Genomic DNA, 17,685 nt, shown 5'->3' on the forward strand with positions numbered 1-17,685 from the left:
TATTGATGTATCTTTATCTGTTGATGGAAAAGATATATCAGTTACTTATGTCTGTTCACTGCTAGTATAGTTTGAAAAACCAGAAGCTACACTTCCAGCTAATCAGTTCTCCATTTTCCGTCAATCACACTGATATTCTGACAGTAATACCCAAGAGTTGACAGTACCTGTGCATGATAAAAAGGTTGAACATTCACAAAAGTGTACCTCACTTCTCTATCAGGAAAAAGTACTTCTGTTGCAGATAAGACATAGTAAAAGTAGTAAAAGTCAGTGTGCACAATTCTAGCCAGAGCATCTGAAAGAGTAAATGACAGAAGAGCAGAATCAGGATAGCCATTTAAAGATTTAAACCCCTTCCTCCAGAACAATACCTTCAGAATTAATAATAATTCGCTTTGTATAAGTTGCAAGTTGGAAAGAGACTTCATTGAATCAAGCAATAAATTCAAACTCTCTGTCATAAAGAACAGTTTAATATCTTACAATAAAGAAGTTAAATCATTCTGCGAAAAACTGTGAAGGTGTTTTGACTGTGTTAGTAACAGAAGTTTTTTTTCCAAAATATGATGTCTTTACATTAGAACTGCTACATTGTTCTCCATTTCATTAGAGAGCAGACTCTTTGAATTCCACAGATTTAAATTGCAACACACTTCACAAAATAATCAGACATTTCTTTAGAAGTAATGCAAGTCAGAGTTACATGTAGATATTATAATTACAGTTTTTCTTTCTTTCAGGTTGCTGAATGATAATGTAATCGGTCGAATAAAATCTGATGGGTTATTTGGTCGATTACCAAATTTATTGAAAATTGACCTGAGAAGAAACCGAATAACAGGAATCGAAGAAAACGCTTTTGAGGGCACAGCACGGTTAACAGAGTTGTAAGTGTGGTTTCAGTTACAATTATTTGCAAGAAATGTCTACTTTGTCTGCAATTATTTCACAGTCACATTATTCAATGCATGCATTCTTTCTTTTATGTTATAGGTTGTTGTCAGAAAACAAAATTAGAGAAGTTCATAACAAAATGTTTACTGGCCTCAACAGTCTTAAAATTCTGTAAGTATTCAGCCTGTATGAACTACAACAAACATGTTGCAGTGAACTGTATTTTTGTATTTACTATGTTGTAATTTCTTATATATTAGTTATATTTGTAGCTGCTCTCGATATCTCTGGTATAAAATTTGTATATAACAAAGCAATATCACGTTTGAAAACTGAAATAGTTATTTCCATGGTTTCAAAAATTGAGAATTGTTGCTGTAAGGAATTGTCTTATTAATTCATTCTTACTTGTTAATACAATTAAAAGTATATATTTAAAAAGAAAGATGATGAGACTTACCAAACAAAAGCGCTGGCAGGTCGATAGACACACAAACAAACACAAACATACACACAAAAATCTAGCTTTCGCAACCAACGGTTGCCTCGTCAGGAAAGAGGGAAGGAGAAGGAAAGACAAAAGGATATGGGTTTTAAGGGAGAGGGTAAGGAGTCATTCCAATCCCGGGAGTGGAAAGACTTACCTTAGGGGGAAAAAAGGACAGGTATACACTCGCACACACACACACACATCCATCCGCACATACACGGGCTTGTGTCTGTGTATGTGCGGATGGATGTGTGTGTGTGTGCGAGTGTATACCTGTCCTTTTTTCCCCCTAAGGTAAGTCTTTCCGCTCCCGGGATTGGAATGACTCCTTACCCTCTCCCTTAAAACCCATATCCTTTTGTCTTTCCTTCTCCTTCCCTCTTTCCTGACGAGGCAACCGTTGGTTGCGAAAGCTAGATTTTTGTGTGTATGTTTGTGTTTGTTTGTGTGTCTATCGACCTGCCAGCGCTTTTGTTTGGTAAGTCTCATCATCTTTCTTTTTAAATATATTTTTCCCACGTGGAATGTTTCCCTCTATTATATTCATATCATTAATTTGAACCCAATTAAAAGTATACTTACATATTTGATATGCTTAAAATGTCTTCTGTGCACTGAAGAAAAAATTCTTAACTAACATCTATAAAGTAACAAAACAGTAAGTTTGCTTTCTTCCTAATGAAATAGTTCACAGGTGAAGAGCCAGATGTCATTGTCATACAAGCATAAAATTTCAGCAAGCAACCTGGTGATGGAAAGCTGTTGTGGTTGCTTCCACATTATTGTGCCCATTGGACGCTAACATCTGGCCACTCATCTGTGAACTATTTCATCATGAATTATGCCAGGAGAAGTTGACAAATTACTTTCTATATTTATTGCTTTAATCTGATGAATTTATGTTAATTGTTCATACCTATTCCTATTTATAACTCATACTTTCCTTGCAGGTCTCTGTATGACAACCAGATAACATGTGTGATGCCTGGCTCATTTGATTTCCTCACATCACTCCATACTCTGTAAGTAACTGAAAAATAGTATCTTCTTACAAAATGTTACATTTCCTCTGATTGCATTTCAAATGAGTATAATTACAGAAATCTGCTGTCAAACCCGTTCAACTGCAATTGTCATTTGGCATGGTTTGCGGAGTGGTTAAGGAAGCGAGATCTAAGCACAGGCAGTCCCAGGTGCCAGTTGCCACTGCGTGTAAAAGATGTCCCTGTTCATGAACTGCCACAGCACGAATTTAAATGTACTAGTAAGTACAAAAATGACTGACTTTGTGTGTGTGTGTGTGTGTGTGTGTGTGTGTGTGTGTGTGTGTGTGTGTGTACTGTACAACAAGTGATTACCTTTACCCCTTATATTATTTGTATTCACCCCTCCCACCCATACTTCTAGCACTGAATACAGTACAAGTAAATTTATAGTTGAAAGGCTATTGCGATGAATGAATGCATTCTAACAGATATGAAAACAAAAACAATAAAAGTCAATGAGACAATACCTGATGAAGAAAGTAATCAAATTATCAAATAAAAGCTACATCAGTGTTAGCCAAAAGTTTAAACAAAAGTGTGACATGCTGCCAAGAAAATAATACTCTAAGACACATTTATGAAAATGTATTTTTCATATTTTTTGGGCTGAATTCAGAACACTTTTTCTAGGTAATCTGGCATGTTGAGGTCACTAAATATCGAGATTCAGTGATTGAAAATTTCTGCTAGCTACATGGCAATTAGTGTTTGTCATAAAACGGTATGACATGTACTAATGTAATACAAATAGGACTCATTATTTATAGACATTTATATATTCTCTCTGAAAAATGCCTTTGTAATCAAGTACACATTAAGCTGCTATCATCAGACAAAGAGCAATTATATAATGAATTTATCCTTTCAGAGTAGTAGCTTTCTTACTGATTTACTTTATTAAATTTGAATAGTGTAAGTGTGAATAGATTAAGCTATATACTGATAGTTTATCGTTAAAACAGTACTCAGATTCTTTGACGTATTTGTCTCAGGCTAATGTATACCTTAAGTCATTCCACATTTCTGAACGTTCTCCTTCTTGACGGGATCTATGGAACACAAGAATGAATGAATGAATGAATTAACTGAAGTTTTTAACACTGAGCACCATCAAACACAAAAAACAACTACTACATCAAAAGATGTGAGAAGGCCTCAGTAACATAAACAAATACAAAAGTATTAATAATCAAAATGACAGGAAATAACTACACATAGCACATAAGTTTAGGAATGCATGTGCCTGTTTGTGTGGCAAATAAATGAGAACTTTTGATTGTTTTCTTAAATAATATTTGAGAGAAAACATTAGATAACACTTATAATGCCTCTCCATGTATTGTGACAGAATACAAAATAATTAGGACACTAATCTAAGTACTACATCATTTTTGAAGCTGTAAGTCCTTTGCTGATCCTTTCTTTGAGCATGGTTTAGGACCTAATGTTATGAGCTGACAGTGATGAATCAGTTTAATTCTAGGCACTGGACTTAAAAGTGTTAGTGATCAGTGGTTCAAGAGTCTTTTACAGAATGGTAGTGTGTCCATGAAATTGATTTCTTAAATGAAACAAAATACTTGAAGAAACAGCAAAAAAGAATTTTTAAATACATGTGAGAAATATGATACAATACCAGAGGAGGAAAGTTGCTACTCACCATATAGCAGAGATGCTGAGTCGCAATAGGCACAACAAAAAACTTCACACAATTATAGCTTTCGGCCATTAACGCCACTGTCAGCAGTAGACGCACACACACACACACACACACACACACACACACACATGCAAACACTACTTGCACACACGTCTGCAGTCTCAGAGAACTGAAACCACACTGCGGGCAGCAGCACCAGTGCATGATGGAAGTGGCAACTGGGTGGGGGTAAGGAGGAGGCTGGGGCGGGGAAGAGGAGAGATAGTATGGTGGGAATGGCAGACAGTGAAGCGTTGCAGTTTAGACAGAGGGCAGGAGGAAGGTGCGGAGGGGGGTAAATAGCGGAAGGGAGAGAAATAAAAAGACTGGGTGTGGCAGTGAAATGATGGCTCTGTAGTGCTAGAATGGGAACAGGGAGGGGGCTGGAAGGGTGAGGACAGTGACTAACGAAGGTTGAGGCCAGGAGGGTTACGGGAACGTAGAATATATTGAAGGGAAAGTTCCCACATACACAATTCAGAAAAGCTGGTGTTGGTGGGAAGGATCCATATGGCACAGGCTGTGAAGCAGTCATTGAGATGAGGGATATCATGTTTGGCAGCATGTTCAGCCACAGCCACAGTTTGTCGGTGGCCGTTCATGTGGACAGACAGCTTGTTGGTTGTCATGCCTACATAGAATGCAGCACAGTGGTTGCAGCTTAGCTTGTAAATCACATGACTGGTTTCAGAGGTAGCTCTGCCTTTGATGGGATGGGTGATGTTAGTGACCGGACTTGAGTAGGTGGTGGTAGGGGGATGTATGGGACAGGTCCTGCATCTAGGTCTATTACAGGGGTATGAGCCATGAGGTAAGGGATTGGGAGCAGGGGTTGTGTAAGGATGGACGAGTATATTGTGTAGGTTCGGTGAACAGGGGAACACCATGGTAGGAGGGGTGGGAAGGATAGTGGGCAGGACATTTCTCATTTCAGGGCACGACAAGAGGTAATCGAAACCCTGGCGGAGAATGTGATTCAGTTGCTCCAGCCACGGATGGTACTGAGTTATGAGGGGAATGCTTTGGGGGAGTTGGTGGGAGACTGGAAAGATAAGGTGCGGGAGATTTGTTTTTGTACAAAGATCGGAGGATAATTATAGTCAGTGAAGGCTTCAGTGAGACCCTTAGTATATTTTGAGAGGGACTGCTCATCAATGCAGATGCCTATCGCGATTCAGCATCTCTGCTATATGGTGAGTAGCAACTTTCCCTCTCTGGTATTGTTACATTCCAGCCTGGATTTTCCGTTGTTTGAGAAATATGATAGCCACACATTGCAAATATTTCTAATAACTGTAGTCAAATCTAGACTTTGGCATACACACTTTACTTCACAAAAAATCATTTCATTGAAATATGCATGAAGATGTGCTGTGGAAGTTATTTTAGCTATTTACTGAATTAAAATAAATGTTTGAATTGACGAAGCCAGCTGTCAAAAAAATAAGTACTATGTTGTACTGAATTGAACATAGCTGGTAATTTTTTTAAGCTGCTTATTTATACTGCAGTTCATTTCTGTGACTGTCTTTGTTTGTTCTATTGTTCCACTGAGAGTTCAATATTTTCTTTTCAGGTGATAATGATCAAGGCTGCCTTGGAGATAACTATTGCCCCCCCAAATGCTCTTGTACTGGTACAGTTGTGCGTTGCAGCAGGGTGAAGCTAAAGGAAATTCCCAAAGGCATTCCACCAGAGACTTCAGAGCTGTAAGTTACTTAATTAATTATGATGCAATTTGTGGCTGATATGTTTTCGTGAACCCTTTTCCTAAACACCCACAATCCCATACCATTTTGGTTTTGGACATGCAGGTCAATAACATCACATGTTTGTTGCAGGTATTTGGATGTCAATGAAATTCAAATGATTCACAGAGAACGGCTGAGTCATCTAAAATCACTGACCAGATTGTAAGTTCATAGCATCAACCTTCTTGCAAAACACATAGTGATAATCCTAACATTGCAAGAGTTGCCATTTCCTAACTGTTTGAGCAGTATGAAAGTGAATGTGAATGATTTAGTCCAGAGACAGTTCATTGTAAGAATAATGAAACTGACTTATTTAAGCTCATGTACACAAATATTCTAACATACTATTTTATTTTTTTGTTTGACAGGGACCTGAGTAACAATCAGATACAAATTTTGGCAAATTACAGTTTTGTCAACCTGACTAAACTGTCTACCCTGTGAGTATATTTTATTTTAAGAGTACAGAATTTTAGAAGATGAAAATATTGAATATTCAAGTGTAACATGCAACAACATTGCTCCATTAGCTTGATGCACAGAAGTATAGCAGTAAACACATACAACAGAGTTTTTTTAGCAGAATATTTTAGTTACATCACAAGGCATTGTGTTAGAGAAAACTTTAAAATGCATTTGAAAAATATAAAACAGTAATATGAAAACTGTGACTCAGAGAGGAAAAGCATCATAATTAAAAACCATGTTTTGATTATATGTTACAGAATCACTTTTTATCCAGAAATAAGTATAGAATCCATGCACTAAATCAGTATTGTATTAATAATTGCAACAATTTTTGCAATGCAAAAAATTATTTTGATTCACAATTAAATAATTCACAAGATGGATGTACATTGCTAGCTTAACAGTCAGGATTTTTTCCATTTCAGTTTTTGTGTATTGAGCTTCTAGGAGTTTCAATAGCTACTAATTGAAATAATTTGTATTTGGAATGCAAAAATAATTTTTTTCTCCTACTTTCTCTTGTGCTATAAGAGCAAATATACAAGATATCGTTTCCCAGGTATCCATCACTGTAAAAATTGGGCTGAAAAGTTTTCTTCTTGAAAAAGAATGATATAATTACACCAGACTTACATGAATGTATGGAGACGTACACATTTTTTAGTTTAATATGTTTTGTTGATCCAGTCAGCAAATAAACTGTTATGATACGGAATGAATGAAGTTGTAGATTCACAAGCTGCGACATGGTTGCAGATAAAACAGTGACCCCAATATACAGAATAACACATGTCCTAATGTACTGCAGCCATAGTGCCATCATCAAATGTTAAATGCTAATTTTGTGTTTAACATTTGATGATGCCACTATGGCTGCAGTACATTAGGACATGTTTTTATAAAACATATCTGAAGATGGTCATTATAGACTGAAACCGGTAGTCTGATGACAAAAAATTCGTGACCATAGACATAAAGTAAAGGAAATTTATTCTACATTTTAGATTATTATTAGAATGACAACAACTGGGTGAGATGGCGCAGCAGACTTCCATTCAGTAGGACGACAGTTCAAACTCGTGTTCGGGTATCCAGATTGAGGTTTCCTTTGATTTCCCTCAGTCACTCCAGGCAAATGCCGGAATGGTTCCTTTGAAAGGACACAGCTGATTTCCTTCCGCATCCTTGACACAATTTGAGCTTGTGCCATCTCTAATGACCTCAATGTCGACAGGACATCCTTCCTTCCTTTCTTCCTTCAGAATGATAACACTAACAAGCAATGAAATTTTCTCTTTCTTCCAGTATCATCAGACACTATACAGGGTGTTTCAGAAGTGATGGTCAATATTCAGTGATATGACAGGAAAGATCATTCGAAACAAAAGCATCAAGTAAACATGGGCTCTAAAATGCAAACCAATGAGCTATGAGCAATTCTTGATCTTCGATATTGTAAAACAAATCTCTTCTACTGCAAGCTCTTTGATTTCCATATTTTGGAAAGTGGTAGAATGGACCAAAAAAAGAAAAAAATGTCCAGTAAATATGTGCTCTAAAATGTTTACCTTAAAAGTTACGAGCACTTGTTCAATAGAAGGGTTTGTTTCAAATTAGCTCTTAAAGTATGCATTTTAGAGCACATGTTTACTGGACTTTTTTTCTTGTTTTGGTCTGTGCTAACACTTCTTAAAATATGAAAAGCAAAGAGCTTGCAGTAGGAGAGATCTGCTTCACAGTATAAAAGATCAAGATTTGCTTATAGCTCTTAAGGTATGTGTTTTGGAGCCCATGTTTACTTTACTTTTTTGTTTTGAATGATCATTCCTGTCATATCCCTGAACATTGACCATCACTCCTGAGACATCTTGTATAATATTTAAGACTACAACAAAGACTAAAATCTCATAAAGCATTTTAATATGTGATGCAAATTTTTAAAACAGGTTTAGGCGAGTCGACTGTATGTCAGTGAGAAAGAATGCACAAAGTGTACATATCACTAAATGAACTAAACTCAGAAATGGATTGATGTAAGAAGTGAGGAAGACAGCAGAAATGTTTTGAACATGCTAACCACAAGGGTTGCACTGCAATTTGTATGACCTTACAAATTTGTTCAACAAAGAGGCCCCAGACTTCTAGAGGAACTTGCAATGCATTCCTGTTGTGCAATAACTTCAATTTATTTCTGTTACCACTGTGAAAATTATGGATCTGAAACTGAAAAAAGGCTATATTAACCAACATCTACCAGCATTATTTAAAAGTTAGAGGTAGCATATGGTTCATGGTACACTACCTAGCATTTGATGAAAATGACATGGGGTTACAAGTATACCTGATATTTTTGATGTATGTGTACATATGCCAATGATGCCATAGTAGCAGTGACATAATAGTGAAATTTTGATCAATACTTGTGTCTAATAGGGCAAGTGAATAATGATAAACTTAATAATCTTAGTACATTACAATTAATTGGTACTTAGTCTGCTCTGGGAAAGGGCATGTAATGACTTCAATTTTTCTCTTTCTCTAGTATCATCAGTTACAATAAATTGCAGTGTATAGAGAGAGATGCCCTAGCTGGTCTCAAGTCCTTACGAATCATGTAAGTAATCCTCCACTTATATCTGTACTTTGTAATGTCATTTACTAGCAACTAGAGTTCATGTAAGAATGTGTCAGTCAAAAGTAAATCTAGGGGCATTTAATTTAATGTAGAATTAGCTAGGGCTCTCATTTCATTTATTCTAATATATGTATGACTAGTTGCAACTGAACTCGCATTTCTTGTAACGCAACAGTTACAACAAAAAGTAATACAATATCTAATTAACTGGATCTTTAAATAAAAAGTTAAGCATAGCTGAATTTACCTAATGTACATTCTGACAAAGATGTTGAGAGCAAATATAATTAAGTCACTTATGCTGTTATTTTATGGAGAATAAGACTAATTTAATATCTTCCAGATCACTTCATGGTAATGACATATCAATGGTTCCAGAAGGCTCATTTATTGATCTGCAGTCAATTACCCACTTGTAAGTATGGCATCAATTGCAGTATTTTATTACAATATATGTGCTTTCTAAATGTCTTCCAGTTACTTATGACAAATATTTCAGGGCCCTAGGAGCAAATCCTTTCTACTGTGACTGTAAAATGAAATGGTTAGCTGAATGGGTAAAAAGAGATTATGTGGAACCAGGAATTGCACGCTGTGCTGAACCACCATCTATGAAGGATAAATTATTATTGACAACACCAGCATCATCATTCCAGTGCAAAGGTAAACATTCAAGTCAAAGTTATGTTAAACATTATTTTCTTATCAACAGTTTTGTAACTCTGTATTGCAATTTAAGGAATGTAATACACTAGCCACCTAAATATATTTGCTATTACATTTTTGGCCAGTTTAAGGTAAGCTGATGATGATGGGAAGATTCTTCATTTAAATACTGTAGCTATGTGAGAGAATTTTAATTAATTCTATAAATTCAAAGGAAAAAATTTATGCCTATTGTGTTGGGTAAAGAAGACAGGGAAGTTTAAATGCATGTGTATAATATCCTGCTTTATGTAATTTTTAAAAGTCTTCTGTTTAGTTTCAGTATCATATTTTGTCAATTGGCATAGCTTTTTCTGTTGCATATTAGGCTATAACACTACTTCACATTTAGGTGAATTCAGTTCACTTTCATTGTTTCAGCATGAAACAAGCTCTCTACCATTCTTGTCTCTTCTTATTGGCAAGTGAAATTCTCAACATGTGTCACAATTGAGAAGTTCATTGTAAAAAATAACAACGCCCTAACTCCCTTTTCTCCTTATTTTTCATATATTCTGGTAGCCATGGCTGATGCCCATACGCTCAATAATCAAACAAAGCAAAACAGGTCTTATCCTACATTACTACACCTTTGAAGGAGGGTTGTTTTACAAAAGCAACCCATATCCAAAAATGTTTTCACAAAAACAGCCTCTGGCATTTGAGAAAGTTTGTGGCAGTGCAATCTGAATGTTTTCTGTTGTGTTCCTAGAAATTTTTGTGCTATGTTGAGTGGTCTATTGCCTATATTGTGTTTGTGCTTTTGATGAATGCTTTTCATGAATCCCAAAGACAGTGTTTTGTGGCAAAAAATGAAGATGTCCAGAAAGAAAGCAGTTGTGATAAAAAAGATATACCAGAAGCTAAAAGTCCTAAACCGCAAGTCTCATTTTCTTTATTTGATAAGCAAGAGCTGAAACTTCTTCGTAACACTAATGGCCTCAGCAGAGGAAACAAAAACAGACTGAACTAGGATATTATTGACTCGGGCGATGATAGTGGGAGGCAAAAATGGAAGTTTGATTTGTAGAGTTCTCTGCATTTCTGATCTAACTTCATCTTTTTTCTGGCAAATGTTATCAGACCTTGAGTTAAATAAAATATGGTTGGAGAAATTCCAGAGCTATTGAAGATTCTATTTTATAAAGACGTTTCTTGCTGGATGTTACGCTACAACATATGGCATTGGGATTTATCAGGAACTATTCAAGTATTTCTAGATAGCAACATAAAAATACATTTGAGAACAGAATAATATCAAATTATTTAGTATATTTCTGTGCTGTCCTGAAAAACATTTGTTTTTGAGAAAGGCTGTTTTTGTATCCAGTGCTTCAATTAATATTTTTATGCTTGCACTACAAATGCTCTGGTCATATTCTCAAAATCCATTAAAACATACATATAAGTACTGTATTATATAACAGAAATAATTATAAGTTAGACTCCACACTAGTTATTCAAAAATGGTTCCTGCAGAATAATACTAACACTCCAATCTTCAGACTTAGAATAATACAATATTTAATGCTGATTGTCATATGTGAATAATGAAGTGGTGCAACAAAATCCTTGTAGAATCACAACATAGTGATGCCATGATATTCCCTGCTGATTATATAATATAACAGTCTTGTCTTCAGTTCTGAGCAGTCAGTCAGTTTACAGCAGTTACAGTATTCACCTTGTGAATAGCTCTCTCATATGCAACTACTCACACAAAAGCAGTTGTCAAGGCAAATGTTTCTGTGCACTGTAGAAGATACTTAAAACCTTTTAATATACACAAAATAAATGTTAAGGGAAGGCAAATTATAAAAATAATAATTCTAACTGTGGTGGAAAAGTTTGATGAATAAATGTGGTTTTATTGTTATTAAAACTTAACTGTCTAATAGGCACAAATTAATGTAAAAAACTAAGATTTTTATACATTGTAAAATTTTTGTTGTCAAGCTCTTTAAATGATGTTATTACAATCCACCTTATATTTCTGTTATACTTTAATGTGTGGATATTTCATATTGCAGGTCATGTAAGCCCACAGATTTTATCTAAATGTGATGCCTGTTTCACATTCCCATGTGTCAACAATGGAGTATGCCAGCCATTACCTCAGAGACAATACAAATGCCGGTGCACACCTGGCTATCATGGGAAGCATTGTGAATACATGATAGATGCATGTTATGGTAATCCCTGCAGGAATTCCGGTACCTGCAAAGTACTTGAGGAGGGACGCTTCAGGTATTTATATATCATTACCATAAAAATCATGATTATCTGGACAACTATTTTCATTTCAGGAAAAAATTACCAAGGACTACAGCAAATTGATTAAAACCTAACACCAAAAATTATTTTATTCGAAAGACACTGGCCATGGAACCCTATTAACACTGCACTTTCTGTTTTTAAAGCTTTTCACAATATTCATTATAATACAACAAAAATAAGATGTGACTGTCATGCATTATTCATTCTAAAAGTAAGGGCAACACATCAAAAGGGAGTAAGTGAAGAGGGGAGGGAAAATTGGGTTTGCAGAACTCTGGAAGTAAATAAAAACCTTCTGCATCATCCAATCCCTCTCAACTCAATGAGCTACTTTCCTGGATGTTGATTATTTCTTTGGTGGCTCCCATAAGAACCTCTATCCATGTGAAATGCACTAACTACCAACAGTAAGTTCATTTTACGAGTACATTCTGTATCGTTAAGTTCCTTCCTATTTATATACTGCATCTTCACTGGGAAGTGGGAGTTATGAAAGATAGTGACAACCCTGTCAAAGCATTTCATAACAATACTGTTATCAGCTAGGCCATAAAAAGACATCCCATGGCATTTCTTCACATAATTGCAACAAACACAATGTCACTGGTAACTATCGACTGACCAGTACTCCCCACTCGACCACTTCTTCACATAATTGCAACAAATACAATGTCACTGGTAACTATCGACTGATCAGTACTCTCCACTTGACCACAACTTTCACCAAGGTTTCAACTATCGGTACCTATTGCCATGCCCTGTAATGAGGGATATTCCACTTATCAGAATTCTGCCCCAAGTACTATTGTCACCCACCCAATATAAGCAGTATCCTAGTCTGTCTCCATTTCATTGTTGCTGTCAATCCTGTACCTTAACAGGTTGTTTCTCTGTGGATGACCCAGATGCAGAACATGTCCCATATGGCCATACTACCTCTTATTGTAATCCAGTTAAAGGATATGTTTATTAAAACAGTGGCTGAAGGCAGTGTGTGGAAGCAGTCTTGATATCCAGCAGCTGTGTACTATTACTGTGCAGCTTTCTGTGTGGGTATGACAGCTAGCCAAACATATTTTTGCCTGAATGGCCTCCACAGAACTGTAGCTGAACATGCTGCACACCAGATAGTAATGCTTTCAACATCCCTTACCCTCACCCAATCTCCTCTTGTTTTCCAGTCAAATCTTCTCCTGACCCAACAGTTTGTTTTCTTCTCTCTTTATGTCACTCTTACACACTCCACTCATCCATCTGTCCTGTCTCATTAACAGTCAGTTATCACACCCACAGGTGTTATAATTTGAGTTTGTGTGTGTGTGGGGGAGGCTGGAACTACACTGAAACTTACCAATATTAACAGTCTTATATTTCAAACCAAATTTGATAAAATTGCAATACCAGCGGTAACGCATCCTATGGTAGTAATCTTCTAGTATGTAGCCTCATACAGAAAATGAAACAGTCCGGACTGTGTTTTTCAAGTGTCCTGTGAGGCATAGAACATTACTAAAATATGGTTCAATATTTAGTAAAATCTCAGTACCGAACACTTTGTTTGTGACTGAATGAATATTTTGGAGACATATGTACAAATTTGTATTGGTGTAATTTGTTACTGATTTTTTACATAAAAATTTAAATTTTCTACAAGCATTATTATTACATCACTTACGTCAGCCTTACTCACCAAGGATCTGGCCATAAAAAAAACAGCTTGCATGGATGCAGTCTTCTTTTGTCGTGTTGATATCTGATATTTTTACCATAGTGGTTGCTGCTTCTGGGCTGCTGTTGAATTCTCACTTCACTTGAAAGTAATTATGTAAATATTAATCTAGCATTGGAAGATAGCTATTTAATATATGTGAGAAAGATGCTTTTTTAAGTACCAGCTTTCCTTTGTTTATACTGTGAAAAATTTAGCCTCAGCAAACACAACTGGTTTATGACAATTTGAGGATAGAAACTAATTGTATGCACAAAATTAATGAGTAATACACTAAAAGCTGATTTTCTTTGTTTATGTATACCTTGAATTATTTCAATTATTTCAAGGTTTTTCTTAATTATGAGATTTGTAGGATATGAGGGAGGAAAGCATGGCTGAATGCATATTAAACTCTATCATTTGATTAAGTTCAGTTGTTTGATGAGTAGGAACTAGCTGAAAAAATCTAACTAATGGCCACATTAACTGATTTAGCATCAAAATTACAAAACAAATGTTTTTGGTATTCTTTGGCAAGAATTTATTGTTAAATAGAAATGAACAGTAAACCCAAAATAAATCTACATTCTCTTCACAGCTGCCATTGTTCTCCTGGATTCACTGGTGACAGATGTGAGAGCAACATCGATGACTGCATCAATAACAAATGCGAAAATAATGCAACCTGTATTGATCTGGTTCAGGCCTATGAATGTCGCTGTACACAGGGTTTTATGGGTATGAAATAATATCGTGATTTTCCTTGATATTCTAACAAAATGTACTTTTTCATTTCATTTGTTATAACATAGAAAAAAAATTATGAAAACTACACAAATTTGCAGCCAAGAAAGAAAAATGTTTAGTATACAATGTGATTTCTTCCCTCCTCATATTGCTCTCTGTCTCTCACTCTCTCTCTCTCTCTTTCTGTCTCTTGGGATATCATACTCATCAGAAACCTGCCCAACATAGTATCTCTTTCCTTAAAGAATATTAATTTGCTGTCTGTGAATGTAATCAAATATAAAATTACATTTTAGATGAATATATTTTTCACTGTAGACCTTATATTTAAACAGATATCTAAATTATGTGCTTCTTATTTTATTAGGAGAGTATTGTGAAACAAAAATACCATTCTGCACAAAAGAATACAATCCTTGTCGTAACGGAGCCAGGTGTGTTGACCATTTTACACACTATAAATGTGAATGTGCTCCTGGATTCAGTGGAGAAAACTGCACTGTAAATGTTGATGATTGTGTTAACAACATGTGTCAGGTAAATTTGGATTACTATTTTAAGATTCATGTCACTATTTTAATTCTTCTGAGCCAATACAGAGCTAAGTAGAGATAACTTCTGGCATTCTTTTGTTATTTTGTATCTGCTGAATGAGCTGTTGTTAATCTTATTTTCATCAGTTAGAGGTAAGCTGAAGCACTATGTAAAATAAAGCCCATAACATGTCTACATACAAATGCAAAAGGAAGTGGCAGGTCTTCAGGCACAAATCTACATTTACATACATACTCCAGAAGCTACCATATGGTGCATGACAGAGGGCACCAGTATTAGTCATTTCCTTTCCTGTTACACTTGCAAATGGAACAAGGGAAAAATTAATGTCTAAATGCCTTCTCACAAGCCCTAGTTTATTGTATCTTGTCTTTGTTTCTTACATGAAATGTACTTTAGCAACAGTAGAACCATTATGCAGTCCCCTGCAAATGTCAGTTCTCCAAGTTATCTCAATAGTGTTTTACAAAAAAGAGCATTGCCTTTCCTGGAAGGATTCCCATTTATGTTCATAAGGTGTCTCTGTAACACCCATGTGTTGATCGAACCTACCATTAACTAGTACAGCATCCACCTCTGAATTGCTTCGATGTCTTCCTTTAATCCACCCTTGTGGATGGGTATCCCAAACAATCAAGCTGTACTTAAGAATAGGTTGCACTAGTGTTCTGTACATGGTGTTGTTTATAGATGAGCTACACTTCCCTAAAACTCACGCAATAAACTGAAGTTGACCATTCACCTTCCCTAGTACAATATTTCCATACTCATTCCATTTCATATTGCTTTGAATTGTTATGCCTGGATATTTAATCGAGGTGACTACGTCAAGCAGTACACTGGTATTTGAACATTACAGTATTGTTTTTCTTACTCATCTGCATTAACTTACATTCATGACACCAAATAGAAATTCTGCCTACATCATCTTGTATCCTCCTACAGTCACTCAACAATGATCTTTCCCATATACTACAGCATAATCAGCAGACATCTGCTGATTGCTGCTCACACTATCTGTCAGATTACTTATGCATACAGAGACCTTATCACACTCCCCTGCGACACTCCCAACAATACCCTTGTCTCTGATGAATATTCACTGTCCAACACAATGTATTGGGCTCTGTTGCTTAAGAAGTCTTCGAGCCACTCACATATTCTGTATGACTGCACCTTCATTAATAATATCTGCATTGGAATAGTGGGGAGGGGGGGCACTGTGTCTGACTTTCTCCAGAAATCTGGTGGGAATGTGGAACTTACTTGTTCCCTTCAACCGAAGTTCACAGGATAAAATGTAAGAAAGGATCAAGCTGAGTTTTGCACGAGGAAGGCTTTCTAAACCCACGCTCATATGTGGGCAAAAGTCTTTCTGTCTAAATGAAATTTATTATATCTGAAGATAGAATTTGCTCAAGACTTGTGCAGCTAACCAATGTTAAGGTCTCTAATTTTGCAGGTCCATCTTTTACCCTTCTTATATACGGAAGTCACCTGTGCTTCTTTCCCAGTCACTACAGACTTTGTGCTTGGCGAGCCTTTTGCAATAAACACAAGTTAAGTAAAGGGTCAATGCTATAGAGTACTCTCTGTAAAGCCAAATGGGGAGTTCATCCAGACATAGTGTGACATATGCTTTCAACTCTTTCAGGTGTTCATCTATGCCAGATTCCCATTTTTATATACTCCTTACAGGAATCTGTGCAACAGCCAAATAATGATATGTCTGTATGATCCTCCTGCACAAATTGTTTGTTAAACAAAAAATTTAAAACTTCAGCTTTCCTTTTGCTGTCTTCTATTGCTACACCAGGCTGGTTGACAAGCGACTGGACAGAGACCTCCAACCTGCTTACTGTTTTCACATAGGCCCAAAATTTTCTTGGATTATCAGCTAGATCTTTTACTAAGGTATGATGGAAGTTGTTGCATATTTCATGCATTAATCTCTTTAGATGCATAAATGTTTACTAACTTTTGCCTGTCAACATTTCCATATTCAATTTTGAACCAAGATTCCAACAATCCCTGTTTCAACATCATTATCTGAATTTTGTTATTAAGCCATGGTGAGTCTTTTGCATTCTTAATCCAATTACTAGGCATATACTTCTCCAGAGTGTGGTCCACACTTAAACACAGCCCATGATTCCTGTATGTCTGTAATATTGGAACTAAATTATGTCCATTAGTTGTACAAGTGCAACACTAAGAATTGCTTACCTGCCCTTTCCAGCATAAAAACTCTCCTAGACTTCTTGATAGATACATTAACTTTACTAACAATTAGAAATGATGATGGCCCAGATGAAACCACCATCAAAAAATCATAAAATAAAAATTAATCAAGCTAAACCAAAACTCTTAGTTGTGAGTAAACAAAATATTATTGTCCAATGGTCACTTAACAATGAGCAATTGGAGACTGTTGAATCCTTCAACTATCTAGAGAGCAAAATTACATCAGATGGAAGATCAAAGGAGGATATTACAAGCCAAGCCAAACCAAACCAACCAGGAAAACTGCTTTTAAAAAGAGAAGAAACCTTTTTGCATCTGGCTGCATAGACATACATTTCAGAAAAAGGCCTCTTCCAGATGTTTGATTGGAGCATACTGCAGTACAAAAGTGAAACATGGACACTCAGAGAAGCAGATAAACACAAAAAATAGCCTTCAATATATGGTGATACAGCAA

General features: G+C 35.9%; 1 protein-coding gene across 3 annotated transcripts in view; it reads left to right on the forward strand.

The window, feature by feature from the left end:
* Window positions 1-17,685, forward strand: part of LOC126187475 (protein slit) — a 793,364-nt gene that overhangs the window by 754,486 nt on the left and 21,193 nt on the right. For all 3 annotated transcript variants that reach the window (XM_049928576.1, XM_049928578.1, XM_049928577.1), the window contains exons 15-27: window positions 744-890; window positions 997-1,068; window positions 2,338-2,409; window positions 2,488-2,651; window positions 5,709-5,841; window positions 5,974-6,045; window positions 6,255-6,326; window positions 8,897-8,968; window positions 9,333-9,404; window positions 9,489-9,652; window positions 11,725-11,941; window positions 14,281-14,420; window positions 14,797-14,966. In XM_049928576.1, coding sequence (XP_049784533.1) covers window positions 744-890; window positions 997-1,068; window positions 2,338-2,409; window positions 2,488-2,651; window positions 5,709-5,841; window positions 5,974-6,045; window positions 6,255-6,326; window positions 8,897-8,968; window positions 9,333-9,404; window positions 9,489-9,652; window positions 11,725-11,941; window positions 14,281-14,420; window positions 14,797-14,966 — 1,567 coding nt within the window. The remainder of the gene's footprint in view (window positions 1-743; window positions 891-996; window positions 1,069-2,337; window positions 2,410-2,487; window positions 2,652-5,708; window positions 5,842-5,973; window positions 6,046-6,254; window positions 6,327-8,896; window positions 8,969-9,332; window positions 9,405-9,488; window positions 9,653-11,724; window positions 11,942-14,280; window positions 14,421-14,796; window positions 14,967-17,685) is intronic.

This window comes from Schistocerca cancellata, chromosome 5 (assembly GCF_023864275.1).
Source record: "Schistocerca cancellata isolate TAMUIC-IGC-003103 chromosome 5, iqSchCanc2.1, whole genome shotgun sequence".
In the NCBI taxonomy this organism is placed as follows: domain Eukaryota; kingdom Metazoa; phylum Arthropoda; class Insecta; order Orthoptera; family Acrididae; genus Schistocerca; species Schistocerca cancellata.